Source organism: Anguilla rostrata, chromosome 1, assembly GCF_018555375.3.
Source record: "Anguilla rostrata isolate EN2019 chromosome 1, ASM1855537v3, whole genome shotgun sequence".
Classification (NCBI taxonomy): Eukaryota; Metazoa; Chordata; class Actinopteri; order Anguilliformes; family Anguillidae; genus Anguilla; species Anguilla rostrata.
The window spans coordinates 59,106,330-59,123,227 of record NC_057933.1 but is presented as its reverse complement, the minus strand read 5'-3'; the positions used below and the strand labels follow the sequence as shown (position 1 = coordinate 59,123,227).

At 44.8% G+C, this 16,898-nt stretch overlaps 1 protein-coding gene across 5 annotated transcripts in view; it reads right to left on the bottom strand.

Annotated features, from left to right (window-relative positions):
- Positions 1 to 1,732: 1,732 nt before the first annotated feature.
- ulk4 (unc-51 like kinase 4) overlaps positions 1,733 to 16,898 on the bottom strand; it is a 111,118-nt gene continuing 95,952 nt past the window's right edge. For all 5 annotated transcript variants that reach the window (XM_064345605.1, XM_064345587.1, XM_064345594.1 and 2 more), the window contains 2 exons: positions 3,042 to 3,130; positions 1,733 to 1,898 (listed from right to left, as the gene is read on the bottom strand). In XM_064345605.1, coding sequence (XP_064201675.1) covers positions 1,835 to 1,898; positions 3,042 to 3,130 — 153 coding nt within the window. In that variant the 3' untranslated portion in view covers positions 1,733 to 1,834. The remainder of the gene's footprint in view (positions 1,899 to 3,041; positions 3,131 to 16,898) is intronic.

Sequence of the window (16,898 nt, the reverse complement as noted above, 5' to 3'; positions counted from 1 at the left end):
CAATCTGCATAGTCATCCTGAGATTTCTTCCCACTGGGTGGTTTTTTTTAATCAACAGAGTTCTCACTTAAAAAAATAAAAAACCCTATCTGCCCATTTTCTGTTTTTCAGCAAAGTGTCTGGCATCTCTGAAAAGAGACTTAATTAGTAATTAAAGGTGCAGTATGTAAGTTTTTTTTTTTTAGAACTTTTGTTCTTGTTTGGTTTAATTTCCTTCACATCCCGACAGATATCAATAAATTATCAGCTCTAACTTAATGGGTCTCTGACTGTCCACCGCTCTGAAATCAGCCTCTCTAAATTTCACTGCGCCTGAATCTTCGCCAATCAGGACAGCTCTGCCTGTCAATCGTGTTGTGGGTTCACAGCGCTGTCCGAGCAGAGATGGTGTTACAGCAAGCTAGTTGCCTGCCAAAATGACCAGTTCCACCTTTGACTACAACGGCATATACTTAAAACATGTTAACATTTTTTATAAAAGACTGTCGAAGAAAAGATCGACCAGAAAGGAATTGAACCAAGGGAGAGACCAGACTCGCTGAAAATCGCTTTGGCATTTCAGCGAGAGCTCAGGGACTTGAAGGGCTTCAAATGTAAGGCCGAGCTTGCAGTATTTCCGCTGGACAGGTAATTACTTTGCTTGTTCTATTTCTGTTGGAATTTATCGCCCTGAACTGTGTAGTCGACATAGCTAAAAAATGCAGCGAGTTAGCTGATGTTTTTAGCTGACTGTTAAGCTACAAGATAACATACAGCATAGCTATATCTGTGGCTAGCTAGTTCTATTTATAGGGTTCCCCCCCCAAAAAAAAATCTAGAGCTCCCCCGCTCGTGTCTCCAAAATCACATACTGCACCTTTAACATGAATGTATTGTCAATGTTTACTTTTGGTCTCAGTTTGAGGTTGGAATATCAATTCTGCAGATTTCGTGTGCGAGTTCCCTAATGAAAACCTCCATTGTTGCAAAATTGACACTGCGAGACGTTTTACAAATGAGGACAGCGCAAAGTACAATTTGAGAAGGTTAAAATTTGCACAAAACTGCCTTCAAAATCAAACATCCTCATGCGTGAATTACCGTACAAGAGAGTATGATCACAAAAGAGGCAGCCTCAAATCATTGACATTTTCACTAGCAGGTGGTAGGCATTTTGTGCTGATGTATGAGCAATTGCTCTTTGGGATGCAAGGTAATTTTGCAGCAGCATTCTAATAGAAACAGCTATTTTTTTATTGTTTCAGACTTAACTTGGTCAGTGCTGTTTACCTTTATATGGTGCTAAAGATTGGATGTATATACTGCAGGCGTTTTCTCTGAAATGTTTCCAGTTTCAATCCTTAAGCATTTAAAATAAACAAATTCCCCTTTTACCTCATGTCTCGTGTTTGGAATTACCATATATAGTGTCTCTGGGGTTATATCGCCTGCGTTTGCACCGAGAGCAGTGAAGTGTGTGTGTCCGAGTGCTCCTTTAATGCACACGCCACAGAGCCAGAGCAGACTGGAGATGAGGGAGTCGCAGACTCACAGTGACTGCCATGCTGCTGGCCCGGTTCATCTCTGGGGTGGGAACTTGCTTTGGTTGCCATGGATAACTGACCTATTCAAGGAGTGGAAACTGTAGCTGTCCTGTATAAGGGGACTTTAAAAGCCCCTCTAACTCAATCATAGAGGTTTGGAATATCAGTGTGTGTGTGTGCTTGCATTCGATTAATGACAACATCAAAGGTAATCCAAAAACAAATGTATTACAGCAGTTTGAAACACGTTGCAAATAAATTAACTATACACTGAAGAACAGAATCCTTGGGTTAACTCAAATGGGGGCCCTCTAGGATGCGATGCATTTCAGTATCTCTATGGCAAGTGAGGAGTTGTTGAGTTCACTGTGGGACCTGTGAGAACAGAGGCATTTTGGTTAGATTGCAAAAACCCAAAAACCCACTTCACTAAGCCAGATAAAGCACATCATCTCACACTGGCCTAGGTCTTCACACCACAAAAAAAGCTCATTCATTAAAATCATTGCTCCCCGATTTTCAATTTCATCTAATGAGTCTCATAATAAAGCCAGCTGTGCAGATAGAATATGTTCTTTGATATGATCAGACTGAAACAGTAGAAAGGTTTGAGACTGTGATTGCTGCTTGGAAAGACTAGTGCTGGTTCTTAAAGCACAAGGTAAATTAACATTGACCTGCTAATTTCCTCCTCAAATGGCCCATGAGCCATGCTGTCCAATCAGACAAGGTTACAGAGATGAGCCTGATCCCAGCACGCCCCTGCAGCTCTGCCTGCATTCTCTGTTTAATGATGACATCACAGCACTCGCACCATAGATAGACACAGTCTTTAAAAAGCCTCTTGAGAAAGCCTCCAGATTGTGTGAAAGGATTTGGAACCTCCTTTAACTGGGACCTAGACTGTGGGAGAAAGTGAAGGCTGATAGAGTCTAGTCTCGTTCTTTAAGGACTTCAATACTTCACCTTAGCAGAATCATTTGTACACACACCTGACTGGAGCATAGATATTTTAGGAGCTGTGTGTGTGTGTGTGTGTGTGTAAAAGTGTTTTCTGTGACCTGTTCGGGACTCATGCATTTTTGTAGGGAATGCTGTAGAGCGTGGGTGCTCAAATCTGGCCCTAAAAGCCGAATCCAGCCCAGGTTTTACTTTCTCCCAGGTCAGTAACTGAACATTTAGTGCCACAGACTGGTCTCTGCACCTGACTCCCAGGTGAAGGGAGGGAAAACCAGCAGTTCTCAGCCCTCGAGGGCTGTGATTAGAGCTACAGGACAGCAGAGAATGGGGGGTGGGCTAATGTAGCTTCCAGCCACTATAAGTTTGGGGTTTTGTGCAGAGGAATGCCACTGTGGCTTTGCCAACAGTCCACAGAGCTCAAGTGTTGCCAGAATCATATCCAGTTACAGGCTGCAGCAGACGGCATCAAACAGCGCTCTTCTCCCTGCAGACAGAGCAGCTGCTACGGGGGGGTCATCTCTAACCCCAGCCCCCAGAGACAGCAACGCTGGCCCTCACCTGTGTGAGTGAGCCAATCTCTGCAGGATCTGCACCAGCTCAGGCACCTCCTCCTGCAGGTCCCCGGCACAGCTCCCCCTGCAGGTGATCTGTGTAAAAGCAATTAACAGCATAGTCAGTCTGAGTGCCCGTGCACACACACATACAAACATACACACAGACCAGCACACTCGCACATCCGTATGACACCATATAGCAGTTATATATTCATCCCACCTTACAAAATAATAAAGCCACTGCCACGGCCTCGCTTATCTGTGGTTGTTGTTGCATCTCCAGCAAACCCTGTGATACGGCAGCAGGAGCTAATGGCGCTCACCAGAGAGCTGACAGCATGAAGAGACCGAGCTCAGTGGAGCTGTCCCGGTCGCCCGAGGCCCCGAGCAGGAGTGTCTCTGCGCTACATCACAGGAGACGCACTCCCTGTGAATATGTGAGGGGCGACAGAGAGGCGGCCCTTCCTGATTCATATCTGCAGCAGGTGCTCCGTTAGAGCTCAGGCTCCCTCACACTGAGCACTGAAGGGAGCGGGGTTTACTGGTTCAGTCTCTGATCTCCGCACAGCCAGACAAAGCCCCTGCACATGGGTACTTATTTATGGGGGTCATGACAGGGATCCCACACTAATCTCTTCTTCACACATAAACACACACACACACACACACATGTACGCACACACACACACACACACACACACACACACACACCCGATATGTCTTGTTTGCAGTTTGTCTCATATTGTGAACCCAATCTGTCACCCGCAGAAACAGATTTTCCCTAAACTCAGAGAAAGTGACATTTATTAATATGGATATTTTGAAAAGGTGGTTATTGATTCAGAATAACAAAAGAAAACTACATTCATCACACTGTGTTCTTTGTACTGCAAATAATACTTTTCCAAATATAGATTTCTGGAGAGAAGTTCTTTAACCAGTGACAGTCCGGGCAAATACAATCAGTGAGCTATAAAAGTACAATGTGGGCGGCTTGGGCGCAAGACGTGACTGAAATACCTGCATGTCTTTATTCAGAACAGGACACATCATCCTAAACACGGATAACATCTGTAGAGATACAACTAGCCTAAATTTAGAAATATTTCCATGCTTCCAGAAAGCTTTGAAAAGAAACAAGAGTTACCTGTGCTAAATGTGGCAAAGTGTGGCTTTAAGGCAAGCCGACCAAGGGGGTAATTATAAAGCCAGGCACAACACGAATGGACCCCCATTGTCCTCTCCTATGACATCATCAGTGCTTTCTGCTTTACAGCGGCGCTGCACAGCCGTTGCCAGGCAACAGGGTTACATGCCCAGGAAGGCTCTTTACTTTATTATCTCCACAGTAACAGAAGGAAGCCTCTTTCTGTGGCACAGAGGACAGTGACCGCCGAGGCAGGCGTGATACTCAGCAAACTCTGCAATCACGCACACTTTCCCAAAAGCCTCCAAAAAGCCGCACCGGTCGATAGAGGGGAAACAGACGGACGGACAAGCAAACATATGCACACCAACAGAGGCCCAGCGCGCCTGACAAAAGCACACAACAAACTAGGCTGCTAAAGAAAGACACAACAGAAATAGCCAACAAACAGTATGAATACAGCATGAATACATCATAGATAAGTATAAACTAGGGATAAGATTTGAATTGTATGATGGCAAGAGCAGCAGTCATTCCCACAACCAGTTCAACAAAATACATGTGAATTCACAGTAACTACTGTGAAATCAATGCTGTACATCTAAACTCAGTGTGAAGAGCTGCACTACAGTTTTGCATAAAATTTCAAATTTTATACATGGCTGCAACTGTGACTAAAATGGCTGCAACTGATCCATATCAACATAGAACAAGTGTATTTTAGCAGAATTGTGGGCCCGGAGGTTTTGCAAGGGACACAATAACACTTAACTCGTATCATCCTGAGGCAAATTTGTGATGCTGCAGATAAGCCATAATCTTAGCATTCAGCCTTGCTCTACAGATATGGGGTGTTTATGAAGGAATTATCCTTACACCTAGAAACAGCGAACTGCCACATGAAATGATAATGGTTGTTTCCTTGTATCTGCCTTTCACAGCTCATTTCAAAAGTTCTGAATATTGAAGCACAACTGCTAGAAATAAATATGATGGAAATTCATTTCAGTCATGTCTCTTACTATTTCTCCTTGAACTGGACTGAAATACAGAATGCTTGTTAAAAAAAATAACTTTTGTTTTTATGAGTAAAGACTGGCTGTTGCTAGGTTAATAAAACTTCAACAGAAACCTGAACAGAGCTGTACGTCTGGCCCTCCTATTTTTATCCACACAATGTCACTTCAGTTATACAGGACATAATTCATTCTGCTCCAGCAGATACACGCATCACACCGAAGACTGCAGGACACATAAAACATTCACAAGATGAAGCGTTGTGTTTATTTCAACGCGTCCTGTCTGCATTGTCCTTCCCTCTCTTGAGCCCAGATGCAGTCTTCCTGAAAAATGTTTTTAGGCAAACCACATCTGGCAGAGCTAAATGCTTAATGACATTTAATTAACACGCTGACATTGATGAGGCTGTTTGCTGTCAAGAGCAGAGGCACAAACACAAACTCATCTTTCTTTAGAGGGCTTCGATGCAAGGGTGACCCCCTTGCCAAAACTGCTGATGTTAAAGGATCAGAGTTCTTGAAAGATCAGACTCTGTAAAGATCCATATCCCTGAGAGAAAATAATACCTGTTGGAGAGAATGACTCAGTTTGCAACTGAGTCTAGCATAATATTCAATGGTCTTCTCCTGTAAATATGAACACAAATGCAGTATTTTGTTTATGTCTTTGAGACTTAATTGCAATTGGGAGGATTGGGGGGGGGGGGGGGGGTATCCTATACAGCAAAACCATAGAGCACCATTCTATGCTCAACCCTACAAGTGCTACGGACCCTGTGGACAAGGTCACAAGCGCTGTTTCTGCTAAACCTCCGGCTTTACAGATATAAACATGGGCAGCAATGACAAATGTAGTTAAACGCTGAGTTGCCAAACACCCTCTGAGAAATCAACAGCTGTAGCCCCACACTGTAATTATGGCTATGTGACTTCTGATAGAGCTGCACACACATGCAATCAGAGCTGTTTATTGAGACTGAAAGTCCATAAAGTCTTTCAGCATAATATGCCTAAAAAAAGCAGGGCCCTGTCTGAGGTCTGTGGTACCCAATACCCTGCGTGCGGGCTACTAGTCCAGGAAGATTTGTCACCTTCGTTGTCCCTTTCTTTCTCTGAACTGCATCTGACAATAAGCCCTACCTCCATTTCAAATATTACCAGCCAATTAGAGATGTCCTTGATAAGCCACAAACACTCTGCATGCACAGATTTCTCTCTGAATACTAATGAAGAGTCTATCTGTCGGTAGCAGGGGCATTGTGACTGCGGCCAAACTGAGGGCCCACAAACAGCACGCCATTAGCTCACACGCAAATATGTCCTCTGTGACATTACTCAGACGGCATGGAAGCATCTGGCAAAAACACGCAGAAATTAGACCTGGCCTCCGTGAATCAGGCCACACCTGTTCTTCTGAACCTGGAAAGGCTAATAAAGTTTCAAGTGAATACACCTGCATCGCTTAAAGGGCATATTAACACAAAAATTTAATTTCACGTTATCAATCACCCCACACTATGCATGGAAATCGTAACCATTGTGTACACATTATGTACAACTTCACTAGATGACGTATTATCAATTTCACACCATCACTACCTTTCATAGCAGCAATATGAAGGCATTTGAATGAGTGCTTGTTTTTACTTTCTCTGCAGCAAGTTGGGAGAGTCTCAGAGCAATACTGGACCTCACGGTGTGTGTGTGTATTTGTCCAGGGCGTGTAAATCCATTTACATCCCAATAACCACATCAATATTTTCTTACATTTCGTTACATTGCTTTCCTTTCCCCATTGCTTCATTTTCCAAGACTGCAATGTGTGGTTATGGCACAAGCAAAAGAAATGCATTATAAAATACTGTGGTTTCACTCCTCTCAACCGAGAAGTTTCAGGGAAAAATGTTTTTCTGTGTGTCTTAGCTCTAATAATTCTTCTGCAAAGAATTATGTACCATTATGACACGCTGTTGCATTCATTCTACAAGAAATAAGCACAACATAGTTCACTTTCTGGGGCATTTTGATATTTCAGTTTTAGTGCATGTTTTTGACAGTTGACAGGCAGTGTGATGAAGGATAATTTAGATACTTACCGAAGGTTCTGACAATCTGTCAGTTTTACAACTGCTGGTACGGAGAAATTTGCGTTTCTAAAATAATAAATACACTTGTACAACCACTGGAGGACAGGATCAGGATCACTATGTGGAAACTCACTGAGCAGGACATTGATCACTATGTGGAAACTCACTGAGCAGTGTATTTCACTGCGTGGTAACTCACTTGGGGGGGCAGTGTAGTATAATGGGTAAGGAGCTGGTCATGTAATCTAAAGGCCATAAGTTCGATTCCCAGGTAGGGGACACTGCCGTTGGACCCTTGAGCAAGGTACTTAACCGGCATTGCTTCAGTATGCATCCAGCTGCTATAAATGGATGTAAATGTAAATGCTATGTAAAAAGCTGTGTACTATAAGTTGCTCTGGATAAGATGTAACGAGCAGGTGATTGAGCACTGTTTTAACTCACTGAACATGGTTTTCTTGTTAACATCTCGATGGTGGAGCATATTGCTGTTACATGCGAGACACAAGAACAGTTCGGTTCATAAACCAAAAGGGCTATTCAAACAGGAACTATCTTCCCCCTTTAGGAGTCACTCTCATACAGAGCACTCACACTTATCATTTGATCAGCCTTACTATTCCTCACTTTCACAAGAAAACTGACTGTTACCAGATGAGAATCTGTTGCCAGTGCTAAGTTATATTAAAATACCCCTCCATAACTGAGGAGTGACAATCGCTTCCTGCGGCACAGTGAAGAACGCGAGATGCAGGAATGACGGGTCTGCTTCTGACCGTGTCAGACACCTGGTCCCTGCGCGCTCCGTGCTGAGGACGGCGGTTCTGCACTCAGACGGGACGCGGGCGGGCGCAAGGGGACGCTGAAGCGGTTAGCGCCGCAGCGTAGCTACGGGGGGCTAATTCAATTCCAGGCCCAGCTTTGGGACCGGCCGCAGTCAGGGAGACGGTGGCGGGAGGGCAAATTAATAACGACAGGTCACTTAATTCCATTAACACCCAGGTGGAAGCGCCTCTCTGATAATTAGGCGCGGCAGAGCAGCGACTATAATACACTCCAGCCTCTGCCTCACTTAATGTGCATCTGCTGCAAACTGACAGCTCGGACTCCCACATCACCCCCAACGCACTCAATCTTTCTTTGAAGGGGGACAGAGATAATGTTTAGGATAAACTATACAAATCTTAGGAAATTAAAACAGTTAGTTCCTCTTTCTTTCCCATCACTTCACGTGTACCGCCCTTAATTATCCGTCAATGAGAGTTTACGGCCGGGTAATTACCTGCTACATGAACGCTGCAGGAGATCATGGAGAGCCAGCTAAAGCACACGGTGGACTACACTGAGACCGGACTGCCCAGACCCTTATCCAGTTCATACTTTGATCAATACACTAACAACTGCCCCACACGCTTAGTTATTATCAGGCTGCTGTGACCAGGAAAATGATTACGATTCTGACAAGTGATACATTATCACAGAGCAAAATCCAGCGTTTTTCCAATACTGTTTAATTCAATTCTGAAAAAAATCCATGCCTGGCCCATTGTTGTGTTCCCCTTTTATTTCATCATAAATGAGGAAGGTACATGATATATTGCAGTTTGTACAGATTCAATCTTCACCCTAATCCTACAGTAGCTCGGCCCGGGCCTGTCATTAGTTTCTGGGGAGCAGTATACAACAGGGAGCAGCGGCTATAAACCCTGGTATGGATGCTGCTGCTGCTGTTAACTTAATCTAAGCTCATTAAACTGATTTCAAAACTCTAGTTTGCCAGCTCATATGCATTTTGCATGGTCATCTCTGGATGCCTCTAATAAATAGCAATTAAAATTAACCCTAGTCCACTGAGTAAGAGCACAAATAATTGCTATGTTGGTATGTGTAACACTCCAGTGCCCCCTGCAGTACTGGAGTGTTACAACAAGCAGCACACCGCATCTTTGTGTGTGGGTACAATAAGGTGAGAAGTGTTGACACATTCATTTCACCAATGACCATAAAAGGCTTGCTTTTTACGGGACTCATCACTGCCACACACCCAGCAGTGCCCCGCCCCTCTCAGACACGCCTGCAGGGCAGCAGGGTCAGAGCCCCGTGAGCTCCCAGCATTCGGCTGGGCTCCAGCTCGATGAGGACACTCACCCAGAGCACCATATATGGTCACTCTAAAATTCACAGGCAAAGTTGTTACTTGTGGTAACAGAGCAGAGAAAAATGGCACACAGCCATGAAAATACAAACAACCCTAATGTCAGACAGACAAAGGAAACCCTAAATTTCATTATCGTAACTCCTGTAAAAGTAATGCTTACCCCAAATTCAACAATGTAACAACAGATGCAACAGAGTAGCTTACGGTCTACAGTACGTGCTGCACTCAAGCTACTGATCAGCTTCCCAGCTCCTACTCTCCCACCGCCCTACCACCTGTGCTCTTGACCCCATCCCTTCCTCTCTCCTCCAGACCATCACACCTGACATCCTCCCATATGTCACCTCCCTCGTGAACTCCTCCTTGTCTTCTGGACGTTTCCCCTCTTCTTTCAAGCTGGCCCACGTCACCCCACTGCTGAAAAAGCCCACTCTGGATCCCTCTGTCATCCAGAACTACCGTCCTGTCTCCCTTCTCCCTTTCCTATCCAAAACAATTGAACGAGCTGCTTCTAATCAACTCTCCTCTTTTCTCTCCCTGAACAACCTCCTAGACCCCTACCAGTCTGGCTTCAGACCTGGCCACTCGACAGAGACCGCACTCCTCTCTGTCAATGAGTCGCTTCACGCCGCACAAGCAGCCTCCCATTCATCTGTCCTGATCCTCCTAGACCTTTCTGCTGCCTTTGACACCGTCAACCATCCCATCCTCCTGTCCTCCCTGGCAGCTATGGGGATCTGTGGCACAGCACTTGACTGGATTGAGTCCTACCTCTCCGGTCGCTCCTTCCAAGTCGCCTGGGCTGGTGCAGTATCAGCACCTCGCCCCCTTGCCACAGGAGTTCCCCAGGGCTCTGTCCTTGGTCCCCTCCTATTCTCCCTGTACACCCAATCTCTTGGTCCTGTAATCTCTGCCCATGGGTTGTCCTATCATTGTTATGCCGATGACACCCAACTCTTTCTCTCCTTCCCGCCCTCTGACACTCAGGTCTCTGCTCGCATCTCTGCCTGCCTGAGGGACATCCAGAGCTGGATGGATAACCACCATCTTAAGCTGAACCCAGGCAAGACGGAGATGATCTTCATCCCTGCTCCATCCTCTAACCTTCTTGACTTTTCTATTTCCCTGGGGGACACTGTGGTGTCATCATCACCCACCGCAAAAAACCTTGGAGTGGTGATGGACAACAGACTGTCCCTCTCCCAGAACATCACGGCGGTGAGTCGAACGTGCAGGTTCTTCCTGTACAACATCCGGAGAATCCGCCCCTTCCTCACCACCTACGCAACCCAGCTCCTGGTTCAAGCGATGGTCCTGTCCCGCTTGGACTACTGCAACTCGCTACTGGCTGGTCTGCCAGCATCCGCCATCAGACCCCTGCAGCTCATCCAGAATGCTGCAGCGCGTCTGGTCTACAACCTCCCCAGACATTCCCATGTCACCCCCCTGCTCACTGACCTCCACTGGCTGCCTGTTATGGCTCGCATCAAATTTAAGTCCTTGGTGCTCGCATACCAGGCAGCTAAGGGGTCAGCACCAGGGTACATTCAGAAGATCATCAGACCCTACACACCAGCCAGACCTCTCCGTTCTGCCACCTCTGGACGCTTGGCACCTCCCCCTCTTCGCGTCTGCACTTCCCGCTCCCGTCTGCTGTCTGTCCTGGCCCCTCGCTGGTGGAATGACCTCCCCGTGATGGTCAGAACAGCAGAGAATCTCACCACTTTCAAACGCAGACTGAAGACTCATCTCTTCAGGCTGCACCTCTCCCCACCCCTCCCTAGCCTATAGTTCAGCTCATTGTACCTAGCTAGGATAATTTGATTATGTTAGTGTATCTGGCAGGATTGTTTTTGTATGATTAGGTGTGATTCCAGTGCTAGTTTGTACTTTGTACTTGGTAGGATTCTTGCTGCTGAACAAGCTTACTCTACAGGGTTGGAGTCCTGATCGATGTGGTCACTTCTGGCACTACGATCCTTACTTCACTCTAGTGTTTCTTTTGCGCCTCTACATCATGAAACCTATGCACTTGTTGTACGTCGCTCTGGATAAGAGCGTCTGCTAAATGCCTATAATGTAATGTAATGTAATGATCACATGCAGGCTGGTAATTATCATAATGGCTGAAACAGATCTCTATAGTTTTAACATTACGGAGACAGTGTGGCCCTGAGGACTACAGTAATTGCACGTGCGAGAGAGAACAGATTATTTGCGGAGGGGAAAGGCATGCATTTGACGAGGAGAGCCAGAGCAGGCAGAAGACCTGTCCTCTCCTGCAGCTGTAAATACTTAATAAGCCTCCATTGAGTGAGTGGTTCTGGTGATGGAGCCCAGAGAAACACCAACTTGCCTGATGAAAAATTAGCCCTGGGCTCTATATCAAATATTAAAGTGAAATACAGGTGGAGAGCTTCACTCTGACCAGAACTTTCCAGAAGAGCACTGCAGAAACTAGTGCCGTAGTGTACATCGATGAGCTCACATGCACTGATCTTACCCTCCAGTGATCCAGAGTTAATGTAATTAAGGATATCAGTGATTAAACATCCATTTGTGTTATTCAGAGAATCGCACTTTGAATGTTCAAATGTTTAGAGTTTTCAGAGATTCTGTTCAGCTGAATATAGACACATTAAAGTGGGGTTGGCGAGTTTTACTGTTTGACAAAAGCTTAATTCCTGTCTGTCTGTGGACGGCACTTCTCAGCTCCTGAACAGTTTATACATCATCTACATCCACGACAGAAGTTTAAAAGCAAAACCTTATCATAATGAAAATACATTCATTTAATTAACTGAAAACACCAAATAAAAATTATATTCAATTGTACACTGTTGGTTAATTACTACTTTGCAATAATTCACAGTGAAGGATTTATCAGTTAAATAGACGTGCTGGATTTTTTTTCAGCCTTGCAAACTCTGTAGATGTCACAATTACCATGTGAATAAAACGGCATTACAATGCGATTAGCACAGCTGACTGAAAGGAGGGCGTGTCCAGCAGAAGTGGGCTGGAATAATTACAATAGCCAATCTATCCAGACACAGATGGGAGGGGGGCACAGGGGGCGACTCTCTGAAGAGAATTCGGGCTAAGAAAAAAAGTGGTGATGAAGCATGATGGGCCACCCCACTCTCTCACTAACAATGCTAACTCCTGTGTATCACCAGGGAAACAACAAGCACACAGTCCTCCCAGGAACAGCCAGTCCAACCCAAAGCCTTATCAACGCTTCTGTGAAAACTCTATCAACATTTTATGGAAAGCACCATCAATCTGTAATTCAACCAAATCTGAAATGCTACAAATTTGCATAGCATGTGCGCTATTCATCAAATGAAATGTTGTGAGTCCGACAATTCAGACGTACTAATCCTGTCGCATTCTGCAAAAGACTGTTGGCAACCATTGTGCTACCAAGAAGTCATGAATTGGGAAATACTCATATAATCTATCATCACTTGCCATAAATGAACTGATTAACCAATCAAACATAACCAAGCTACAAGATATCTATGTGTTACAGTTGCTAACTGCTATTGCAAGCTGTGCCCTCAGGCCTAGGCACTGCTAGTGTGAGTCTGGGCTGTCATTTGCAAGCTGTGACAGGGAGTGGCTTCTTTCTGCCAGGGGTAGGGTGGGCCATCTGTCCAGAGTATGTGGGTAAACCACTGCACATGCGCCCCCTGGCTCCCGACACGGCGCTTGCAGGTTACGGATGGCCTGCTCTCAGCTGTGGTCTGAAGCCACAGGGAGGTTTACTGGAGGAGGGCACGCGTCTGCGCTGCAGATCGGCTGCTTCGGGAGGCAGAGCGGAGATGCAAAAAAAAAAAAAGCCGTTTCAGATGGAAGCGGAGGAGGGGGGGATGTGGGAAGTTTACCGAAGCAAGAGGTCTCGCCATAATGTATTTTTTTAATTAACCTGATTGCCGAGTGAACTCCGCCGCTGCCTGCTCTTGACAGCAGCACAGAGGTGCCTGAGAGAAGCACAGCGGGGGCTCCGCAGTCATTAAGCACAGAACACCAGCCGGGGGGGGAGGGAGAATAAAACCCCACCAGTATAAATTTGAGATATCAGTCACAATATCAGCCGTATCTGATTTTAAGCGGCGGTTGAAAAGCGGAGCGGAAGAGCCATAAATCTAAATGAGGCCGCCCTCATAATGAAAGACCTGTCTGAGGCGTCTCCGTGGCAGCGGAGGTGGTTATTGATGTGGGGCGATGGCGGGCGTTTGTGTTTTCGCTCCGGCGGCCCGCTGTGGAGGAGGATTAATTAGTGCCGAGTGCCTGTGGGCTAGGGCATGCTGGGAGAGAGAGGCGGGGTCACTGGCCTCATTAAGGAGGTGAAGGAATGCTCGTTAGGATGTCATGCTCCTCTGTTACCCACCCCCAACCAACCACCACCCCCACCCCCCGTCCAATCTGCCCAAATCCCTGCTACTGCAACTGAACTCTCCCATACATCTGTGTCTCTACGTATTACAGCACAGCTGCTTTCAGTCCCTTCTAAAAACAGCACACCCATCTCTTCCACTTGTTCCCTACAGCACAACTGCACCCTACATAATCACTGCAGAATTGCTCTCTACGCCTGATTTACTGCAGCCTTGTCCCCACAGAGGAGAATTGCCCCCTCATCATATTCGCAAGAGCACAGCTCTTCACTATTCACTACATCAGAACTGTTCCCTACATCATATTCACTATATCAGAACTGTTCCCTACACCATATTCACTACATCAGAACTGTTCCCTACATCATATTCACTATATCAGAACTGTTCCCTACACCATATTCACTACATCAGAACTGTTCCCTACACCATATTCACTATATCAGAACTGTTCCCTACACCATATTCACTATATCAGAACTGTTCCCTACACCATATTCACTATATCAGAACTGTTCCCTACACCATATTCACTATATCAGAACTGTTCCCTACACCATATTCACTATATCAGAACTGTTCCCTACACCATAGTCACTAGAGCAGAACACACAACTAAATCCTACTCACTTCACCACAGCAACTTCAAATGCCACTTTGATGACTGCAGAAGTGCTCCCTGCACACTATGCACTACAGTGGAACTGCATGCATCTTATTCGCTAACATTACAGCAGAACGGTGTATAACACCGTATACACTAGAGATAGGATTGTTCAGTACACCCTATTCACTATAGCAATGTTGTACTATAAAAATAACTACGGGGCTCCAACTGCAAGACTTGCTTGAGTGAACAAAAAGATTTTTTCCCAGTGGTTGAAAATTTAATGATGGTGAGTTTTCACACTTGAGCTGTGGAAAGATACAATCTCTTCTTGTCCAATTTACAATTTTAAAATAGGACTACCAATGTAAATCTGAAAAATACGTGTTTGATAATTGGCTGTTTTGCACTTATGAAAAGTTTACTCTAAAATAACACAATAACTAATTAAAAGGAGACAAACCTGAAATCCCAGTGCTGAATATGTGAAGATATAATTGTCATTTCTATGTCAATCTTCAGCGAGGGTTCAAAAGACATAGCCTAATAAGCCCTCTATCGCAAGTCATTTCCCCAGAATTTCTCTAACACTGAGTTTGAATGGGAATGAAATAATAGAGTAATACATTTCAACACTGTACTTGCTCCATTATAGAATAACCCCCCCATTTTAAAACAAATTATATCCACGGCATTTTCATCTCGGGCTAATAGAATGTCACTTGTTATCACACCAGCCGGAGATGTGATGGTTTAGGGTTGCTTGGCAACGGCCTAATATTAAAGTCTTCTCTACGCCTGGAGGCTCCTCAGAGAATCTCCAATTTTCAGAAGGACAAGCTAATGGCTTTTATACAATTACCATGGACTTGAGAAACCCACATACTGTACAGAAGGCAGCGGGCAGGACCGATATCAACACTGCCAAACAAACCGCTCCCATGGCTCCCATTCATTCATCACTTGTCATTCTAAGTGACACGACACTATCACTCTGCATGGGCGAACACTTCCCATGAATACTCTGGAATGGCCCCATCAATCCCCCTCTACTGATCGAGTAAGGAACCCCTCAGAGGCAGCAGGCAAGCTTGATAAGCACTGCAGGACTGTCACATGCTACATTTTTTGTGCTATCAGGGGTGTAAGAAAAGTATAAAATCCAGTGGTGGAACCAGAGTTGGTGAATTGTAGCTTCAGGTTACAAGAAACTCATAGAATCACACAAAAAGGGAATTGTGTAGAACATAGGTATAGCGCGTAAAGCCATAATGAAGACTAATAGACATGGATATCTATTACTGCATGTTACTGACCAATCATATCAAAGGTGACATCATCTCCTTTTAAACTTCAGGAGCATGGGTTAATAAATGTCACTGTGTTTACTGATGCCATTGCCCCTCCCCCACCCGTGTAACATGGAGATTAAGATGAGAGAGTCAGTAACACAGCGACAGTGCAGAGGGATTCAGCAAGAATGGCTGTGCTCTTTACACTCTTCAGCTGAGTTTAACTGCGTTATTAAGAACATTACATGTTCAATTACCCACAGAAATGAAGAGAAACAATTGGGTTTCATTAAAAAAATTAGGTTATATTTTAATTAAACCATCTATAATCACTATGTTGAATAAATATTTCTAAATGGTTACTGCAAAATGCACATGGCATTACGTCGGGTGTTTACTACACAAGGGGGTGGGGGGGGGGTGGGGGTTCTGCCTCAGAAGAAGATAAAGAAAGCAAAGGCTTCCTAATGCACAGAATTAATCCAAACTCATTAATGAGATAAGGCAGGAAAAAGCAGTATCTACGGATTTCTGCAACAATATATATATATATAATATTTCTGGTTGATGGTGCTGTAATGACCCTATAGAGGGGAAATGGTTAATGCACAAAAATCTGGCCTTCCCTTAAAGACATCAGCTCTTATAACACCCCACCCCCCAATTCTATACAGAATAAGGTTTCCCCTATCATTCAATAGGTGGAACAGGCCACAAAAAATCTGAGAAATCATAAAAAATAAAAAAACTTATTAAGAAAAATACATTCAGATCACGCCTGTTTGCTGTCTGAATTTTATTTGAACAGATAAACCTAATGAATACATATATAATGAATTAGTCACTCACTGGCCTGGCTGCTGAAATGGAATGGAAGAGGGGTTCACAGCTACACTGAAAGTGTGTCAGCTGGCTAGCTGCACAGGTTTGATTACCTCACAAGAGAACTTTCAAACAAGCCACTGTCACCGCACTCGTGAAAGCCATACACTGCAGGTAATCAAACTGCTCAAAAGGAGACTTCTAAAAAAAGAGCTTCATTACCACAGAGGAAGATATAGCCCTTCTTTTCAGTTAATAGCCCTGCTGTTGAAGAGCGCCGTGGCGTTGGCAGTGCCGAGAAGGACGGGGTACCTGACCGAGAAGAA